Genomic DNA, 19,811 nt, shown 5'->3' on the forward strand with positions numbered 1-19,811 from the left:
TGCACTAGTTTTCAATGCAGACTGAAACTAATAGCTCTCTTTGTAAATATCAAAGCTGTTTGCTGCTGCCGTGTTTTTTATATTTATGTGTGTCCTGACCAGTTCCTCTATTGTCTTGCAGGAGGCGCGGCAGAAGTTTCGAACTGTTTTAGTCGAAGCCACTGTTAAGCTTGATGAAGCTGGTAAGAAGCTGGGAAAAGCTGTGGATGATTCCAAGCCTTATTGGGAAGCCAGACGAGTCACACGACAGGTAAAGGGATGAGCTTGGTATTCTGTTTCTCAATCAATAAGGATATTTCTTCAGAGATTTTATTGGATAGTAAAAAGGAACAATAAATACACCATGTTGGAGCAAAGAATTTACTTTGAATGTTGGAACATCACACTTCAGACTGCTTAATCCATAGGCCTCTTGAAGAGCAGAAGAGTTCTCTCCAGTGTCCTGGCCAATATTTATCCCTCAACCAACATCACCAAAACAGATTATCTGCTCATTATGACATTGCTGTTTGTGGGACCTTGCTGTGTGCAAATTTCCGACATTACAACAGTGACTACACTTAAAACACACTTCATCGGTTGTAAAGTGCTTTGGCATGTTTGTTCTTTTTGAAAGCCAAAACATTCACACAAAAGCTAAAGTCTGCTTGGAATTCAAATCTCCTGCTGAATAAGTTTGTGTCAATGATTTCTCGTAACCATAACGATCAGAAGATTGCTCATCCGCTCTTCTGAGTTTGTAGATTTAATTAACATCTTGGTGTAATTTGGAAGGGCAGCGGGCGTGGCTTCTTCCTTCGGCCCCCCCAACCCCCACCCAGTGGCACTCGCCGGAATCCTGAACCATTTTCATGGTCACTTTTCCCTTTAATTTGATCAACGAGCTCCCAACACATTCTCCTCCTGACCACACGCAAATCCGTGCCATGGGTTTTTGTTGGGTGTTTCGGAGTTCCCTGCAGTGATCTCCTCAAAGGCCATTGATCAGCATTCCATTATGTTGGGGCCCTACAAACGGCGTTGTGCTCCAATTGAAATATTTTAATGAGGCCCCCGCCCATGTAAAGTACTTTGGGACATCCTGAAGTTTATGAAAGGCGCTATGTAAATGCAAGTCTTTCATTTATAGTTTTTGATCCTTGTATGCAATGCCACAGGAGGTCAGGCTAGTATTTTATACAAATATATATATGTTTTAATTGATAAGTGTAAAAAAGTGAACTTAAATGTCCGCAAGACAGTTTGAATCTAAACATTTGCATTAAATTGCAAATTCATTCACAAATAAATGGCAAAATGGAATTGGGTCCATAAAAGCATCATTTGGTATTGAGTTACATTTCTTGTATAGAAACAAAAATGAAGAGTAATATACTTTCCAGATACATTTGAACACAGAATCCCATTTCAATTAATTACGTGGTTATGGTAAAGCCTTTTCAGAATGTTTGATTAAAATAGTGACCTATTGTTTCTTTTTATAATTTGAGAATTAGGATGAGTTATTTTGGGAGCAGTGACCTGATTTAACATCTTATTCTGTCTCTCACTGTGGAGCACTTTGTGAACATCTTCATTTGAAACCCGGCAGGGATCGTGATCGCGATGTTTGAAATTCTAACTGTGCCGACACTGAGCATTTTATAAATTCACTTGGCTTGTGGATTTTGAAAATATTCTGAAGGCTAGGTTTATAGAGCAGAGATTGGCTGTAACAATTTATTGGTGATTAGTTTTCTATCAAACTAATTTTTCTTGGGAATAAATATATTTAGCACTTGTGAACAGCTGCTGCCATAATCGATGATCGGTATTAGTTTCATCGACTGATGATGTGGGAACATAAACTGCCCAAAAAGCCGCGAATTCAAACATTTTGATTCCTAAATTTAGATTAGCACAGGTGTTAGTGGTAATAGAGCAGATTGTTGAGGAAAATACCCTCCGCTCCATCCAGCCTGTCCCACACAATTTGTGATGCCTTGAATCCCATTATATAGACGCTCCACCCCAGCTAAAAACTGTGATCTCCTGGGAGAGGCGATAAACCAAATATAAATCCAGGCCAAAGTGGAGGAATAAATAAGGGAAATTCCTGTCCGACCCATCTAGGGGATTGAAACTGGTCCAGGAGATCGCTCTGGCCCTGAATTCCTATCTTTTATAAGAGGTAATCTCCGCTCCAGCTAGAAACAGGTCCAGCTCTCGCTTGAAAAATTCAATGAATCAGCTTCCATCGCATGAGTCGGCAGCCTGCTCCAGAGGTCCATTATTCTGTGGGAGAGGGACCACTTCTTGATATCTAACTTAGATCTGGCCTTGTACAACTTAAAATTGTGACCCTGGTTCTTTCTAACCTAGTTAATTTATCGACTGGAACACAATCTATCTGGCAGGAAGCGACACCGTCATTCATTACGAGCTGGAAATGTACCACCCCGCCATATTGAGAAAAGGCAAGAAAATGATGTCAAAAAAGTACCCAATGCCTGAAACTGGTGTTTCCCTTTGCATTTGTAAATAAATGGCCCAACGCATTTTTGAGGCCCTGCCCCCACTACAGGATTGGTTTGACCTGAGGCAGCCGGCACCAAGAAAAGCAGGCCTACTTGTGGCCAATGTTCCCACTAAGCTACCCGCATGCCTGGACATGTAGCAGTTGGGAAGGTACTGTGCAGGCCGTGCACAAGCTTGTTCTAATTAAGATCCCACGCGGTGCGGCAACCACCACGCAGCAACTGTAAAAGTACAGCGTATAAAAAAAGAATTTTAAGAGAACATTTCTTGCGGCCTTGTTTGAGGCCTAACCCCAGCACACAGTGTGACATCCTCGACCTAGGAGGGAACACCTGAGGAGGAGCGGAGCTTAAAATAGGGAGCAGCGCGAGCAGGTAAGAGAGGGCGACAAAGGAGAATAGGGCGACTACATTCAACGTCACAGGAAGGCAAGGAAGTGATTGGTTGGTGAGTTTTTCTCTCTCCTTGTCTTAGATTAGGGGCCAGAATTAATAACTCAAAACTAAATCTAATTAATTAAATACATTACGGATGGCAGGAGAGGCAATATGTTTCTGCTGTTGCATGTGGGAGCTAGTTGACCCGATTGAGGCCCATCGCAACCACATCTGCAGCAAGTGTCTGCAGTTCGAGGAACGTCGGCTCCGTGTTGATGAGCTGGAATCTGAGCTGCAGACACTACGACACATCAGGGAGGGGGAGAGTTACCTGAATACCGCGATCCGGAGCTAATCACACCAATTGGATTAATTCATTCAAATTCAACCCGTGGTCAGGGACAGGAGGGTGTGACTACGAGTGAGGAAGGTATGGAGACTCAGGATGGTGTGATGGAGGAGACTCAGCCCTTGCTCTTGTCCAACAGGTTCGAGGCTCTTACTCCCTGTGTGGACAAGAGCAGGGATTGCAGGGAGGATGAGCAAACTGACCACAGCACCATGGTACAGGGGGCCATTCAGGTGGGGGGAGTAAAAAGAAACGTTGTAATGGTAGGGAATAGTATCATTAGGGGGATAAATAAGGTTCTCTGCAGCTGAAAGCATGAGTCCCGAAGGCTGTGTTGCCTGCCCGATGCCAGGGTTAAGGACATCTCCTCTGGGCTGGAGAGGAACTTAGAGTGGGGGGAGGAAGATCCAGTTGTCGTGGTCCACATGGGTACCAACGACATAGGTAGGACAAAGAAAGATGAGGAATTATGAGCATCTAGGGGCCAAATTAAAAAGCAAAACCACAAAGGTAATAATCCCTGGACCACGAGCAGATTTGCATAGGTAAATAAGATCAGCGAGTTAAACACATGGCTCAAAGACTGGTGTGGGAGAAATGGGTTTTGGTTTATGGGGCACTGGCACCAGTACTGGGGTAAGAGGGAGCTGTTCCGTTGGGACGGGCTCCACTTAGACCGTGCTGGGACTAGGGTCCTGGCGAACCAAATAACTAGGGCTGTAGAGAGGGCTTTAGACCAATTAGTACGGGGGAGGTTTCAGATGAGCGGAAATTTTAAAAGTCACAGAATAAGGAGAAGGCAATAGAGCAGGGTAGCACTGGGGGAAATGAAAACCAGAGCGTGACAGGAAGGGACAGAATGGATAAACATAAATGTGTATCAGAAAGTGGGGTCAAAGCAGGAAAAAATGGTAAAGAAAACAAATTTTAAAGCTTTTTATCTGAATGCACGCAGCATTTGTAACAAAATAGATGAGATGACGGCGCAAATAGATATAAATGGGTATGATCTGAGAGCCATTACAGAGACATGGTTGCAATGTGACCAGAACTGGGAACTAAATATTCCGGGGTATTTGACAATTCGAAAGGACAGATAGGAAGGAAAAGGAGGTGGGATAGCACTGTTACTAAAGGATGTGATCAGTGCATTAGTGAGAAACGATATTGGCTCGGAAGATCAAGATGTTGAATCAGTTTGGGTGGAGATAAGGAATAATAATGGGAAAAAGTCACTGGTGGGCTATACTGTTGGACGGAGTATAAATCAAGAAATAATGGAGGCTTGTAATAAAAGGAACATAATCATGGGCGATTTTAACCTTCATATTGATTGGACAAAGCAAATTGGCCAGGGTAGTCTTGAGGAAGAGTTCATAGTGTATCCGGGATAGTTTCCTTGAACAGTATGTTGCAGAACCAACCAGGGAGCAGGCGATCTTAGATGTGGTACTGTGTAATGAGACAGGATTAATAAATGATCTCGTAGTAAAGGATCTTCTAGGAATGAATGACCATAACATGGCTGAATTTCAAATTCAGTTGGAGAGTGAGAAAGTTGGATCTCATACCAGTTTCCTAAGCTTAAATAAAGCAGACTACAAAGGTATGAAAGCAGAATTGGATAAAGTGGACTGGGAAAATAGATTAAAGTATGGGACGGTTGATGAGCAGTGGCAGACATTTAAGGAGATATTTCATAAATCGCAACAAAAATATATCCCAATGAGAAGGAAAACATAGAAACATAGAAATTTACAGCGCAGAAGGAGGCCATTTCAGCCCATCGTGTCCACGCCGGCCGACAAAGAGCCGCACGGCCCTTGGTCAGCAGCCCTAAAGGTTACATATAAACCTATGAACAATGACGGAAAGGCAAAGAGCACCCAGCCCAACCAGTCCGCCTCACACAATTGCGATACCCCTTGTACTGAAACATTCTACATTCCACCCCAACCGGAGCCATGTGATCTCCTAAGAGAGGTAAAAACCAGATTAAAAACTAATTTAGGGAGAAAAAAATCTGGGAACATTCCTCTCCGACCCATTCAGGCACTCAAAACTAGTCCAGGAGATCACCCTGGCCGTATTCTATTCCCTGCAGTACTTGCCCTTATATCTGCGCCGTCCAACAAAAGGTCATCCAGTCCAATCCCAATTACCAGCTCTAGGTCCGTAACCCTGCAGGTTACTGCACTTTAAGTGCCCATCCAACCGTCTCTTAAAAGTGGTGAGGGTTTCTGCATCCACCACTCTTCCAGGCAGCAAGTTCCAGATCTCCACAACCCTCTGCGTAAAGAAAAGACTGTAAGAGAAGGGATAACCATCTGTGGCTAACTAAGGAAATAAGGGATGGTATCAAATTGAAAAAAAGGGCATACAATGTGGCCAAGACTAGTGGGAGGCCAGAGGATTTGGAAACTTTTAAAAGCCAGCAAAGAACGACACAAAAAATGAGAGGGGGAAGATAGATTATGAAAGTAAACTAGCATGAAATATAAAAACAGAAAAAAGAGTTTCTACAGGTACATAAAAAGGAAAAGAATAGCTAAAGTAAATGTTGGTCCCCTAGAGGATGAAACTGGGGAATTAATAATGAACAGGGAAATGACAGAGACGTTGAACAAATATTTTGTATCAGTCTTCAAGGTAGAAGACACTAAAAATATCCCAATAGGGGATAATCAAGGGGCTATAGGTAGGGAGGAACTTAATACGATCACGATCACTAATGAAGTAGTACTCAGTAAAATAATGGGACTAAAGGCGGACAAGTCCCCTGGACCTGATTGCTTCATCCTAGGGTCTTGAAGTGGCTGCAGAGATAGTGGATGCATTGGTTGTAATCTACCAAAATTCCCTCGATTCTGGGGCCGTCCCAGCGGATTGGAAAACCGCAAATGTAACGCCTCTATTTAAAAAAGGAGGCAGAAAAAATCCGGAAACTATAGACCAGTTAGCCTAACATCTGTTGGGAAAATGCTGTAGTCCATTCTTAAGAAAGCAGTAGCGGAACATTTGGAAAAGCATAATTCAATCTAGCAGAGTCAACAATGTTTTATGAAAGTGATATCAGGTTTGACAAATTTGCTGGAGTTCTTTGAGGATGTAATGAGCAGGGTAGATAAGGAGGAACCAGTGGATGTGTATTTGGATTTCCAGAAGGCATTCGATAAGGTGCCACATAAGAGGTTACTGCACACGATTAAAGTTCAGGGAGTTGGGGGTAATATATTAGTATAGATAGAGGATTGGCTAACTAACAGAAAACAGAGAGTCGGGATAAATGGGTCATTTTCCGGTTGGCAAACAGTGACTAGTGGGGTGTGGCTAGGATCGGTGCTGGGTCCTCAACTATTTACAATCTCCTATATTAATGACTTGGATGAAGAGACCGAGTATAATGTAGCCAAGTTTGCTGATGATACAAAGATGGGTGAGAAAACAAATTGTGCGGAGGACACAAGAAATCTGCAAAGGGATATAGACAGGCTAAGTGAGTGGGCAAAAATTTGGCAGATGGCCTATAAGGTGGAAACGTGAGGTTATCCACTTTGGCCAAAAAAATAGAAAAGCAAATTATAATTTAAATGGAGAAAAATTGCAAAGTGCTGCAGTACAGAGGGACCTGGCGTCCTTGTGCATGAAACACAAAAAGTTAGTATGCAGGTACAGCAAGTAATCAGGAAGGCAAATGGAATGTTGGCCTTTATTGCAAGGGGGATGGAGTATAAAAGCAGAAGTCCTGTTACAACTGTACAGGGTATTGGTGAGGCCACATTTAGAGTACTGCGTACAGTTTTGGTCTCCGTATTTAAGGAAGGATATACTTGCATTGGAGACTGTTCAGAGAAGATTCACTCGGTTGATTCTGGAGATGAGGGGGTTGACTTATGAAGAAAGATTGGGCCTATACACATTGGAATTCAGAAGAATACAAGATAATAAGGGGGCTCGACAAGGTGGATGCAGAGAGGATCTTTCCACTCGTAGGGGAAACTAAAACTAGGGGACATAGTCTCAGAATAAGGGGCAGTCCATTGAAAACAGAGATGAGGAGGAATTTCTTCTGAGGGTTGTAAATCTAGGGAATTCTCTGCCCCACAGAACTGTGGAGGCTGGGTCATTGAATATGTTTAAGGCGGAGATAGACAGATATTTGAGCAATAAGGGAATAAAGAGTTAAGGGGAACGGGCAGGGAAGTGGAGCTGAGTCCATGATCAGATCAGCCATGATCTTATTAAATGGCGGAGCAGGCTCGAGGGGCCAGGTGGCCTCCTCCTCCTCCTATTTCTTATGTTCTTATGTGTCATTCACAATTGCTTGACCAGGCAGTCTCTGTTGTTCCGGTGCTTGTGCCCTTTCCCGTAGGGCTGTCGGCAGATGTTATTGGAGAGTGACGCAGTTTGGGTTCACTATCGACTTATTCTTGTACTTCCTGTGGCACGGGTGAAAATCGTTCTGAAGGAAAGCCTGCGTTTCTTTGTTTCATTTTTAGAATGAGGATTGCAGGGATAGTGAGTCATAATCACGTAGAGGAAGGATTTCCTCTGTGAAGTTTGGGCAACAAAAATGGGAACCCGTTTATAGTTTTGATTAACAGAGAGCTTGAAGGAAATCTTCAAACTAAACCCCCTTGTCATGTATTCAACTATCATTGTAACCCATGTATAAGCTGACCTAAGTTGTACACCTTGAGAACATTGACCACAAGGTGGTGAACTTGTGGAAGACACTCCTAACCTGGACTTTCAGGTATAAAAGGGGAAGCTCCACCCACCTTCATTACTTGAGATCTTGGTAATAAACGTAACTGGTCACAGAGTGACCTTCTCTCAAATATGGGCCTCGTGTGCATTTATACTGTATAGTAAGGACATATCACCCCTGACTGCTGTTCCCAATGCAACACTTAGAGGCCAATTTTAACAGTTCCAGCCAAGACAGAAAACTCAAGCCTGTACACCCCCCATTCACACCCCATTCATCCCCCGTTCACCACTCTTTTTCTCCCCCCACCCCCCCCCCATCACGCACCGGCCCCATTCACGCCACCCCCCTGCACCATTTACGCCCGAAGCCCTGTCTGCCATCTCAGGTGGACGTAAAAGATCCTATGGTACTATCTTGAAGAAGAGCAGAGAGTTATCCCCGGTGTCCTGGCCAATATTAATCCCTCAATCAATACCACAAAAGAAAACAGATTATCTGGTCATTATCACATGTCTGTTTGTGGGAGCTTTCTGTGTGCAAAGCGGCTGCCGCGTTTCCTACATTACAACAGTGACTACATTTCAAAATGTACTTCATTGGCTGTAAAATGCTTTGGGACGTCCAGTGGTCATGAAAGGCACTGATAAATGAATGACATTCTTTTAGATCTGTTGTTTTTGATGGTCTTTATGATCTATGGGGCTGTTCAGTGTTTTAAAAATGTATGTATGGATTCTACAGGTGCCAATAAGTGGAAACAGTTTCTCCCTAACCCCTCATCAATTTACATGTTTATGCAAAATGAATCTAATTATTGCTATGACATTTGATCCAATTTTTCAACATCTGGTGTCTTGAAGGTTGAGGGCCCAGGTTTCAGACCCGCAGTAGTTGCTAGGTTACTGTCTATTTTGGAATCAGCCACTTCTCTTCTCACAGTAATTTTTGTGTGGCTCTCGAGGCGTTGACTTCTTGATGATCTGGGGGAAGGATCTGTGTGAAGTTCCTTCTGAAATAATGGCACTTTATTGAAACGTAACTGGCCTTCTACCAGCGGGAGTCCTGACCTTGGAATGCCATTCACTACCCTGTAGTTCTTACTGCCATTTTCTTGGAAGATAATCAAATCTCTTTTTTCCCTCCCCTCCCCCCCCCCCCCCGATTATTTGTTAGATTACTTTGTGGGGGTGACAGGGCAGCTGGGGCGGGGTGAGGGAGGGGAGTATATTTTATAAATGTCGTTGAGGGACTGCCTATGATGATTTTGCCCTGAATGGGTATGTGTTTGCTCGTGTGGAGAGTGAAGGCCAGCACCAACTGGTTGGGCCAAATGGCCTGTTTCTTGTGTTGTACCTTCTATGTCCTCTCCAACTGCAGAGTTCTTTTCTAATAATTCTTGCATTGATATCGCACCTTACCACGTCAAAGCACTTCACGCAACACATTACCTTTTGAAGTGCAGAGCGTGTTATGTGGGGAAATAAGAACAGATGTGAAATATCGCACCGGGGCAAAGTCAAAAACACCTACATCAACATTTGGATTTCTTACTGGGCTGCGTTGGAATCCTGTGTCATACAGCTTGCAACTCAAATTCGCCAAACTACTTGAGGGGCTTCAGCCTCTCTTGCAGGGTCCATTGTTCCCATTGTGAACAGTGTCTGCTTAACATGATCAACAATGCAGGCCACTTGCCGGTTCATTGAAAGGAATATGACGTGACCCGGGAGTTGGTTGTGAAATGACTTGAGTTTTATCAGTCAAGTCTTTCATTCTAACCACTCTGAGTTCATACTGACTTGTGGTGACCGAGGAACAATCAAACTGCTTCTCGCAATTGTTGCCAGTCTTTTCATTCAGAAAACATTCCAATGTTGTGAGGGAAGAAAGCAGCACTTCAGCAGCAACTGAATTATCTAACCATTCAGTGTGGTCATTGCTCCATCGACAGTTTTTTTGGAACACATTTGGAGGCTCGAAATCTAGCAAAGTATGCTTCGGATAAGAAAACAAATGGGAACAAAGGCCAGCGCACATTCTTAATGTGCTATAGATTCTTCGAGATAGATCTGTACTGTACAAAGTGAGGGTCTCAGGATGTTCTGGTCTTGCACATTGTCCTGCACTGTAAATTATGATCTTCCAGTAATGATCCCATGCAGGTTTGACATCTTGCTGCAATACAGCTGTTGGAGTTTTGAACCAATGTTATTTTGAAACTATACATTCTTTTTAATGAACGTGTATCTGATCCATATTCCTTGGTCATTGTCACTGATGAACGTGAGCACTCGCACGGATTAGTGTCTTGATATACTTCCCCAGATAAAGGAAAGACTTGCATTTATGTAGTGCCTTTCACAACCTCAGGATGGCCCAAAGCACTTTACAGCCAATGAAGTACTTTTGAAGTCTAGTCACTGCTGTAATGTAGGAAACGTGTCTGCTGTTTGTGGGAGCTTGCTGAACAATGAGCTAAATGGCCAGATAACTTGTTTTAGTGATGTTGGTTGAGGGATAAATGTTGGTCAGAACACCTGGGAAAACTCCCCTACTCTTCTTCGAATAGTGCCATGGGATCTTTTACATCCATCTGAGCGAGCAGACTGGGCCTCGGTTTAACATCTCATCCAAAAGATGGCACCTCCAACAGTGCAGCACTCCCTCCGTACTGCACTGGAGTGTCAGCCTAGATTATGTGCTCCAGTCTTGGGAGTGGGACTTGACCCCTTGATCTTCGGACTCTGGTCATTCCGTTTATGCCTTTATCCTTGAATTCTTTACGCAATTTAAAAGGAATTTTTAATTTTTTTACCACAAACTGGTTAGCACTTTGACCAATGCCTTTGTCTTTATTTCAAAGACTAGCCATAAAAACCATGCTAGGTCTTTGCTTAGCCATGGTGACACTCTTTACCCTGCTCCCACTCCCACTTGCATTATGTCTCTTACCATCTTGCTTCATTCTTTAAATATATTTGTTCTTGGGATGTGGGCATCGTTGCCAAGGCCAATATTCATTGCCCATCCCTAACTGCCCTGAGATAGTGATGGACCTTCTCCCCGAAAGGCTGCAGTACTTGTGTTGATGCAGCAAAGGAGCCAAAGGTGGGCAGTGGAAACTTTAAAAGGACACCCTCAAAGCCTCCCTGAGAGAGTGCGACATCCCCACTGACACCTGGGAGTCCTTGGCCAAAGACCGCCCTAAGTGGAGGAAGTGCATCAGGGAGGGTGCTGAACACCTCGAGTCTCATCGCCGAGAGCATGCAGAAATCAAGCGCAGGCAGCGGAAAGAGCGTGCGGCAAACCAGTCCCACCCACTCACCCACCCCTCCCCTTAACGACTATCTGTCCCACCTGTGACAGTCTGTGGCTCTCGTATTGGACTGATCAGCAACCAAAGAACTCACTTCAGGAGTGGAAGCAAGCCTTCCTCAATTCCAAGGGACTGTCTATAATGTTGATGATGATAGTGCTCCCACAATGGTGTTAGATGGGAAATTTCAGGATTTTGACCCAGTGACAATGAAGGAACGGCGGCCGATTATATGTCCGAGTTGGAATGGTGTGTGACTTGGAGGAGAACTTGGAGGTGCTAGCACTGCTTGGTGGTAGAGGTGGTAGAGCTTGGGAGGTGTGTTGAAGTAACCTTGCGGAGTTGCTGCAGTGCATTCTATACATTGTACACACCGTGCATCGGTGATGGAAGGAATGGATGTTGAATCTGTAAAGTCCTTACTCAATGGCACAAAACCCACACGAGGCACATTCTATGGACAAGGTCACTATGACCTGAACCTTTATTCACAGGACCAAGAAGTGATGACCCTGTGTGGGACCTCCCTTTATATACCTGGATGATCAGGTAAGGAGTGTCTCCCACAAGTTCACCCCCTGTGGTCAAGATGTGCATTGCTTAAGTATATACAGTATTGCAGTGGTGTTACATAGAGGTTACATACATGACAGAATCTATCGATTGTCCTTAATCAAACTCATTGTCAAAAATAAATTAATTTTACTGTTTTATTTTGTTTCCCCTACAGGCACAGCTGGAGGCCCAGAAGGCTACCCAGGATTTTCAAAGAGCCACTGAGGTATTACGGGCAGCCAAAGAGACCATTGCTCTGGCTGAACAGAGGTTGCTGGAAGATGAGGAACGGCAGTTCGATTCAGCATGGCAAGAGATGCTTAATCACGCAACACAGCGGGTATGTTGAGCCCTAACCCAACCGTCTGATCCCGCAGGTTATAAATACTGGAGATACTACATTTAATCCCCTCGTCATTAATGATTTAGACGAGGGGATTAAATGTAGTATCTCCAAATTTGCGGATGACACTAAGTTGGGTGGCAGTGTGAGCTGCGAGGAGGATGCTATGAGGCTGCAGAGTGACTTGGATAGGTTAGGTGAGTGGGCAAATGCATGGCAGATGAAGTATAATGTGGATAAATGTGAGGTTATCCACTTTGGTGGCAAAAACAGAGAGACTGACTATTATCTGAATGGTGACAGATTAGGAAAAGGGGAGGTGCAAAGAGACCTGGGTGTCATGGTACATCAGTCATTGAAGGTTGGCATGCAGGTACAGCAGGCGGTTAAGAAAGCAAATGGCATATTGGCCTTCATAGCGAGGGGATTTGAGTACAGGGGCAGGGAGGTGTTGCTACAATTGTACAGGGCCTTGGTGAGGCCACACCTGGAGTATTGTGTACAGTTTTGGTCTCCTAACCTGAGGAAGGACATTCTTGCTATTGAGGGAGTGCAGCGAAGGTTCACCAGACTGATTCCCGGGATGGCGGGACTGACCTATCAAGAAAGACTGGATCAACTGGGCTTGTATTCACTGGAGTTCAGAAGAATGAGAGGGGACCTCATAGAAACGTTTAAAATTCTGACGGGGTTAGACAGGTTAGATGCAGGAAGAATGTTCCCAATGTTGGGGAAGTCCAGAACCAGGGCACACAGTCTAAGGATAAGGGGGAAGCCATTTAAGACCGAGATGAGGAGGAATTTCTTCACCCAGAGAGTGGTGAACCTGTGGAATTCTCTACCACAGAAAGTTGTTGAGGCCAATTCACTAAATATATTCAAAAAGGAGTTAGATATAGTCCTTACTACTAGGGGAATCAAGGGGTATGGTGAGAAAGCAGGGATGGGGTACTGAAGTTGCATGTTCAGCCATGAACTCATTGAATGGCGGTGCAGGCTAGAAGGGCTGAATGGCCTACTCCTGCACCTATTTTCTATGTTTCTATGTTTCTATGTACCACCATTCTCGGGTCCAGAGCCTGTTTGCAAGATGATTTTCTGAGATTCTGGACTTTGATGAATGTATTGAGACTAAGGTGACGCACCAAAAAAATGATCTTGCTGAAAATGCTTGTTCGCCCAGTTCCTGCCCCGTGTTATAATTGGGTCTTGCATTACTCAAGTTGCAGAGTGAAGTGCATTTTGAAAAAGACTGTAAGCTGCTTGTCGCCATCACTAGCTTTGTGAAACATGCCGCCTCCTCAGCTGAATCCAGAGTTACTGCTCTCGTCCGTGTAAAAAGCAACTTCTGCCGAAACAACATCCTTGTGTTCATATTGCAGATGGTAGAATGAGAGCCAGACAATCCGATCATTGGCCTAGGCCCAGGCCCCAGGACTGCTGCTCAAATCTATTTATCAGAGAATCTTCCAGCACACAAGGAGGCCATGCAGTCCATCGTACCTGTGCTGGCACTTTGGATTGCTCTTTCAATCAGTCCCAGCCTCCTCCTCTTTCGCCATAACCCTGCAAATCTTTCCTTTTCAAGTATCTATGCAAGTCCTTTTTGAAACTATTTAATCCGCTTCCAGCACCCTTTCAGTCAGTGCATTCTAGATCAGAGCAACTCACTACTTAAAAAAAAAAAAATCTCTTCATCCCCCTCCCTCTAGTTTTTTGCCAATTATCTTCAATCTGTGTCCTCTGGTTAATGACTCCCCACCAGTGGAATAGTTGCTCTTTATTTACTTTACCAAAACCCTTAATAATTTTGAACTCTATTAAATTTCCCTGTAACCGTCCTCATCTCCCCAGCTTCTCTAGTCTCTCTATCGTTGCTATGTTTTTCACTCTCTCTGGCCACCACACTTCCTCATTCTGGGGGTGGGGGCTGATCCAGGCTGAGCTGAAAACCTCTCCAGCTGTCAACAGGAAGTTGCACACTCATCTTCCCTTGGGTGGTGTGTCCGCACGTAAGGGAATTTCCACGGGGCTTCCCCCAATCTACCGCCGTAACTCAATTCTGGGGCGAGGAGGAGCCCTGCAATCAATGATTTGCATTGACCAGAGAGGTGGCAACCTGTGGTATTTGGCCCCATGCAATTACAAAAACATTTTGTAATATTCTTAAATTCCTTTGGGTACCATAGCGTTTAGATTATGTTACCGGGCTAGTGACGACAAAACAGGAAATCCCCATTTTGTAACTGCGCCAGCTACAATTACCAGTGGGAAGAATTTTACCCCTTTTTTGAGTTTTGTTTTGCACCATCCATATTACTGACTCACACTTGTAGGCATTTGACTTTTTGTGTCAAGTGATAAACTATTTAAGCTCTGAGCATTACGGTTCAAAAGTAGATTTGGGTGGTGTGTCTGCACGTAAGACAATTTTATATACTTTCCTGTCAATGCGGAACAAAAAAGCAGAAATCAGTTGCCGATTTTGAATGACTCATTTGTAATAATTCATGCGCAATATCTTGAAATAATCATTCAATCTACGAGCTTTTAAGTGTTTCTATGGTGGCCCATACTGTGGAGAATGGTGGATAAATTTGATTCACCAGAAAATTAGTCAAAACTTCAACTGGGGCAGTGTTTTATTCACACCCTTTTGGAAACCCAAGCAATGTCTGTTGCTGATGGGGCTACATGGGTCAAGTTCATTTTCAGTTCTGTTAACATTGACACACTGGCTTACATTTCCAAGTCATATCTACCCATGAATGCTTTTACCAGTCAATCCGAAGAAATAGTAACGGTGCCTACTTGTGTTTTCAAAATCCAATCTAAACATTCAGAAGCTTTATAGTAAATTTATAATTTATTTTTAGGTGGGGGCTGGGGGGCTGAGCAGTTGGACAATGAAAGCTGTGGGACTTCTGAAACTTTAAGGAAACTACATTTAAACAAACTGTCAATAGTAGAGCGAGGTCAGGTGGACCTTCCAATGCCGAGCTTTGCTGCATTTTGTGTGTATGCTTTTTTGTAAATAATTTTGTAAAGGCTGTTCAGTATATGCGGTGTATGAGTAGAGCTCCCCCCTCTGATTCTTTCCCTATCTCAGGTTATGGAAGCTGAACAGACCAAGACGAGGAGTGAGCTGCTGCACAAAGACACGGCCATGAAGTACAATGCAGCAATGAGCAGGATGAAGCAACTGGAGAAGAAACTGAAACGATCTATTAATAAATCCAAGTGAGTGATTTCCACCTGAATTCTGCACTCCGCACTCTGTACCCCTCCCCCTCCCCCACGCTCTGCACTCCGCACCCCCCCCCCACCCCCCAGACTCTGCACTCAGTACCCCCTCCCGTCCCCACACTCCGCACTGCCTCCCCCGGACTCTGCCCTCCCCCTGCACTCTGCACTCTGCCCCGGCTCCCCCTCCCCCCCGGACTCTGCACTTGGCTCCCCCTCCCCCCTCCCCCCTGGACTCTGCACTCCCCCTCCCCTTCCCCCGATCTCTGCGCACCCCCTCCCCTTCCCCCAGATCTCTGCACTCCGCACCCCCTCCCCTTCCCCCGATCTCTGCACTCCGCACCCACTCCACACCCCTCCCCCGACACTCCGCAACCCCTCCCCCGATCTCTGCACTCCGCACCCCTTCCCCCGATCTCTGCACTCCGCACCCCTCCCCGACACTCTGCAACCCCTCCCCCGATCTCTGCACTCCGCACCCCCTCCCCTTTCCCCGACCTCTGCACTCCGCACCCCCTCCCCCGACACTCCGCAACCCCTCCCCCGATCTCTGCACTCCGCACCCCCTCCCCTTTCCCCGACCTCCGCACCCCCTCCCCCGACACTCCGCACCCCTCCCCCGATCTCTGCACTCCGCACCCCCTCCCCTTTCCCCGACCTCTGCACTCCGCACCCCTTCCCACGATCTCTGCACTCCGCACCCCTTCCCATGATCTCTGCACTCGCACCCCTTCCCCCGATCTCTGCACTCCGCACCCCTTCCCCCGATCTCTGCACTCCGCACCCCTTGCCCCGATCTCTGCACTCCGCACCCCTTCCCACGATCTCTGCACTCGCACCCCTTCCCCCGATCTCTGCAATCCGCACCCCTTCCCACGATCTCTGCACTCGCACCCCTTCCCCCGATCTCTGCAATCCGCACCCCTTCCCACGATCTCTGCACTCGCACCCCTTCCCCCGATCTCTGCAATCCGCACCCCTTCCCACGATCTCTGCACTCCGCACCCCTTCCCCCGATCTCTGCACTTGCACCCCTTCCCACGATCTCTGCACTCCGCACCCCTTCCCCCGATCTCTGCACTCCGCACCCCTTCCCCCGATCTCTGCACTCCGCACCCCTTCCCACGATCTCTGCACTCACACCCCTTCCCACGATCTCTGCACTCCGCACCCCTTCCCACGATCTCTGCACTCGCACCCCTTCCCCCGATCTCTGCACTCGCACCCCTTGCCCCGATCTCTGCACTCCGCACCCCTTCCCACGATCTCTGCACTCGCACCCCTTCCCACGATCTCTGCACTCCGCACCCCTTCCCACGATCTCTGCACTCGCACCCCTTCCCACGATCTCTGCACTCCGAACCCCTTCCCACGATCTCTGCACTCCGCACCCCTTCCCACGATCTCTGCACTCCGCACCCTTCCCCCGATCTCTGCACTCCGCACCCCTTCCCACGATCTCTGCACTCACACCCCTTCCCACGATCTCTGCACTCGCACCCCTTCCCCCGATCTCTGCACTCCGCACCCCTTCCCACGATCTCTGCACTCACACCCCTTCCCCCGATCTCTGCACTCCGCACCCCTTCCCACGATCTCTGCACTCCGCACCCCTTCCCACGATCTCTGCACTCGCACCCCTTGCCCCGATCTCTGCACTCCGCACCCCTTCCCACGATCTCTGCACTCCGCACCCCTTCCCACGATCTCTGCACTCGCACCCCTTGCCCCGATCTCTGCACTCCGCACCCCTTCCCACGATCTCTGCACTCGCACCCCTTCCCACGATCTCTGCACTCGCACCCCTTCCCCCGATCTCTGCACTCCGCACCCCTTCCCACGATCTCTGCACTCGCACCCCTTCCCACGATCTCTGCACTCCGCACCCCTTCCCCCGATCTCTGCACTCGCACCCCTTGCCCCGATCTCTGCACTCCGCACCCCTTCCCACGATCTCTGCACTCCGCACCCCTTCCCACGATCTCTGCACTCGCACCCCTTCCCCCGATCTCTGCACTCCGCACCCCTTCCCACGATCTCTGCACTCGCACCCCTTCCCCCGATCTCTGCAATCCGCACCCCTTCCCACGATCTCTGCACTCGCACCCCTTCCCACGATCTCTGCACTCCGCACCCCTTCCCACGATCTCTGCACTCGCACCCCTTCCCACGATCTCTGCACTCGCACCCCTTCCCCTTTCCCCGACCTCTGCACTCGCACCCCTTCCCACGATCTCTGCACTCCGCACCCCTTCCCACGATCTCTGCACTCCGCACCCCTTCCCACGATCTCTGCACTCCGCACCCCTTCCCACGATCTCTGCACTCCGCACCCCTTCCCCCGATCTCTGCACTCCGCACCCCTTCCCACGATCTCTGCACTCCGCACCCCTTCCCCCGATCTCTGCACTCCGCACCCCTTCCCCCGATCTCTGCACTCGCATCCCTTCCCACGATCTCTGCACTCCGCACCCCTTCCCCCGATCTCTGCACTCCGCACCCCTTCCCACGATCTCTGCACTCCGCACCCTTCCCCCGATCTCTGCACTCCGCACCCCTTCCCACGATCTCTGCACTCGCACCCCTTCCCACGATCTCTGCACTCGCACCCCTTCCCCCGATCTCTGCACTCCGCACCCCTTCCCACGATCTCTGCACTCACACCCCTTCCCCCGATCTCTGCACTCCGCACCCCTTCCCACGATCTCTGCACTCCGCACCCCTTCCCACGATCTCTGCACTCGCACCCCTTGCCCCGATCTCTGCACTCCGCACCCCTTCCCACGATCTCTGCACTCCGCACCCCTTCCCACGATCTCTGCACTCGCACCCCTTGCCCCGATCTCTGCACTCCGCACCCCTTCCCACGATCTCTGCACTCCGCACCCCTTGCCCCGATCTCTGCACTCCGCACCCCTTCCCACGATCTCTGCACTCGCACCCCTTCCCCCGATCTCTGCACTCGCACCCCTTCCCACGATCTCTGCACTCGCACCCCTTGCCCCGATCTCTGCAATCCGCACCCCTTCCCACGATCTCTGCACTCGCACCCCTTCCCCCGATCTCTGCACTCCGCACCCCTTCCCACGATCTCTGCACTCGCACCCCTTCCCACGATCTCTGCACTCCGCACCCCTTCCCACGATCTCTGCACTCGCACCCCTAGCCCCGATCTCTGCACTCCGCACCCCTTCCCACGATCTCTGCACTCCGCACCCCTTCCCACGATCTCTGCACTCGCACCCCTTGCCCCGATCTCTGCAATCCGCACCCCTTCCCACGATCTCTGCACTCCGCACCCCTTCCCACGATCTCTGCACTCGCACCCCTTCCCACGATCTCTGCACTCCGCACCCCTTCCCACGATCTCTGCACTCGCACCCCTAGCCCCGATCTCTGCACTCCGCACCCCTTCCCACGATCTCTGCACTCGCACCCCTAGCCCCGATCTCTGCACTCCGCACCCCTTCCCACGATCTCTGCACTCCGCACCCCTTCCCACGATCTCTGTACTCGCACCCCTAGCCCCGATCTCTGCACTCCGCACCCCTTCCCACGATCTCTGCACTCGCACCCCTTGCCCCGATCTCTGCAATCCGCACCCCTTCCCACGATCTCTGCACTCTGCACCCCTTCCCCCGATCTCTGCACTCCGCACCCCTTCCCACGATCTCTGCAATCCGCACCCCTTCCCACGATCTCTGCACTCGCACCCCTTCCCACGATCTCTGCACTCCGCACCCCTTGCCCCGATCTCTGCACTCCGCACCCCTTCCCACGATCTCTGCACTCCGCACCCCTTCCCCCGATCTCTGCACTCCGCACCCCTTCCCCTGCCCCCACACCTCGCACTCGCACCCACACTCACCTTTGGTGTGTCCTGTGTGAAAGATGCTGTATAACATACATGAAAATTCTTTTTGTTTTGTGCCTCTTGCCATAATGAGAAGAAAAGTTAGCGTGATTTTAAAAAAAAATGGGCAAAGTACTGTTTTTGTTTTTGACTGCGATCCGTCACCTTGTAACCCCTTTTAATATATGTATTTTCTCTCTCTTGTGTAGACCTTATTTTGAACTCAAAGCAAAATACTATCTTCAACTGGAGGTAAGCATTTACTTTCTCTGTACCATAGGTGGGATCCAGGGCTTGTATTGCTGGGGATAACTCCCAAAGGCCCGAAACTCTTGGACAAGACACTGGGAGGGGGGGATGTTTTCCAGTTTGGAGCTGTCGTTCAACAGCTTCGTTGGGTTGGTGAAGCCAAGATCAGCACTTCCTGCACCATTTTCCGTCCGTAAATTTTTAATGATTGAAAAGTCATGAGGGACGTGATGACTTCCAAGCCAGAATAGCCCAAGTACGCACTAGTTGTGTGAAGCTCTGCACTGCGAGTGCT

General features: G+C 48.1%; 1 protein-coding gene across 1 annotated transcript in view; it reads left to right on the forward strand.

Moving 5' to 3' along the window:
* Positions 1-19,811, forward strand: part of LOC139264298 (SH3 domain-binding protein 5-like) — a 60,866-nt gene that overhangs the window by 31,773 nt on the left and 9,282 nt on the right. The window contains exons 3-6 of the mRNA XM_070880545.1: positions 122-250; positions 12,004-12,168; positions 15,281-15,411; positions 19,477-19,519. Coding sequence (XP_070736646.1) covers positions 122-250; positions 12,004-12,168; positions 15,281-15,411; positions 19,477-19,519 — 468 coding nt within the window. The remainder of the gene's footprint in view (positions 1-121; positions 251-12,003; positions 12,169-15,280; positions 15,412-19,476; positions 19,520-19,811) is intronic.

Source organism: Pristiophorus japonicus, chromosome 5, assembly GCF_044704955.1.
Source record: "Pristiophorus japonicus isolate sPriJap1 chromosome 5, sPriJap1.hap1, whole genome shotgun sequence".
NCBI lineage: Eukaryota > Metazoa > Chordata > Chondrichthyes > Pristiophoridae > Pristiophorus > Pristiophorus japonicus.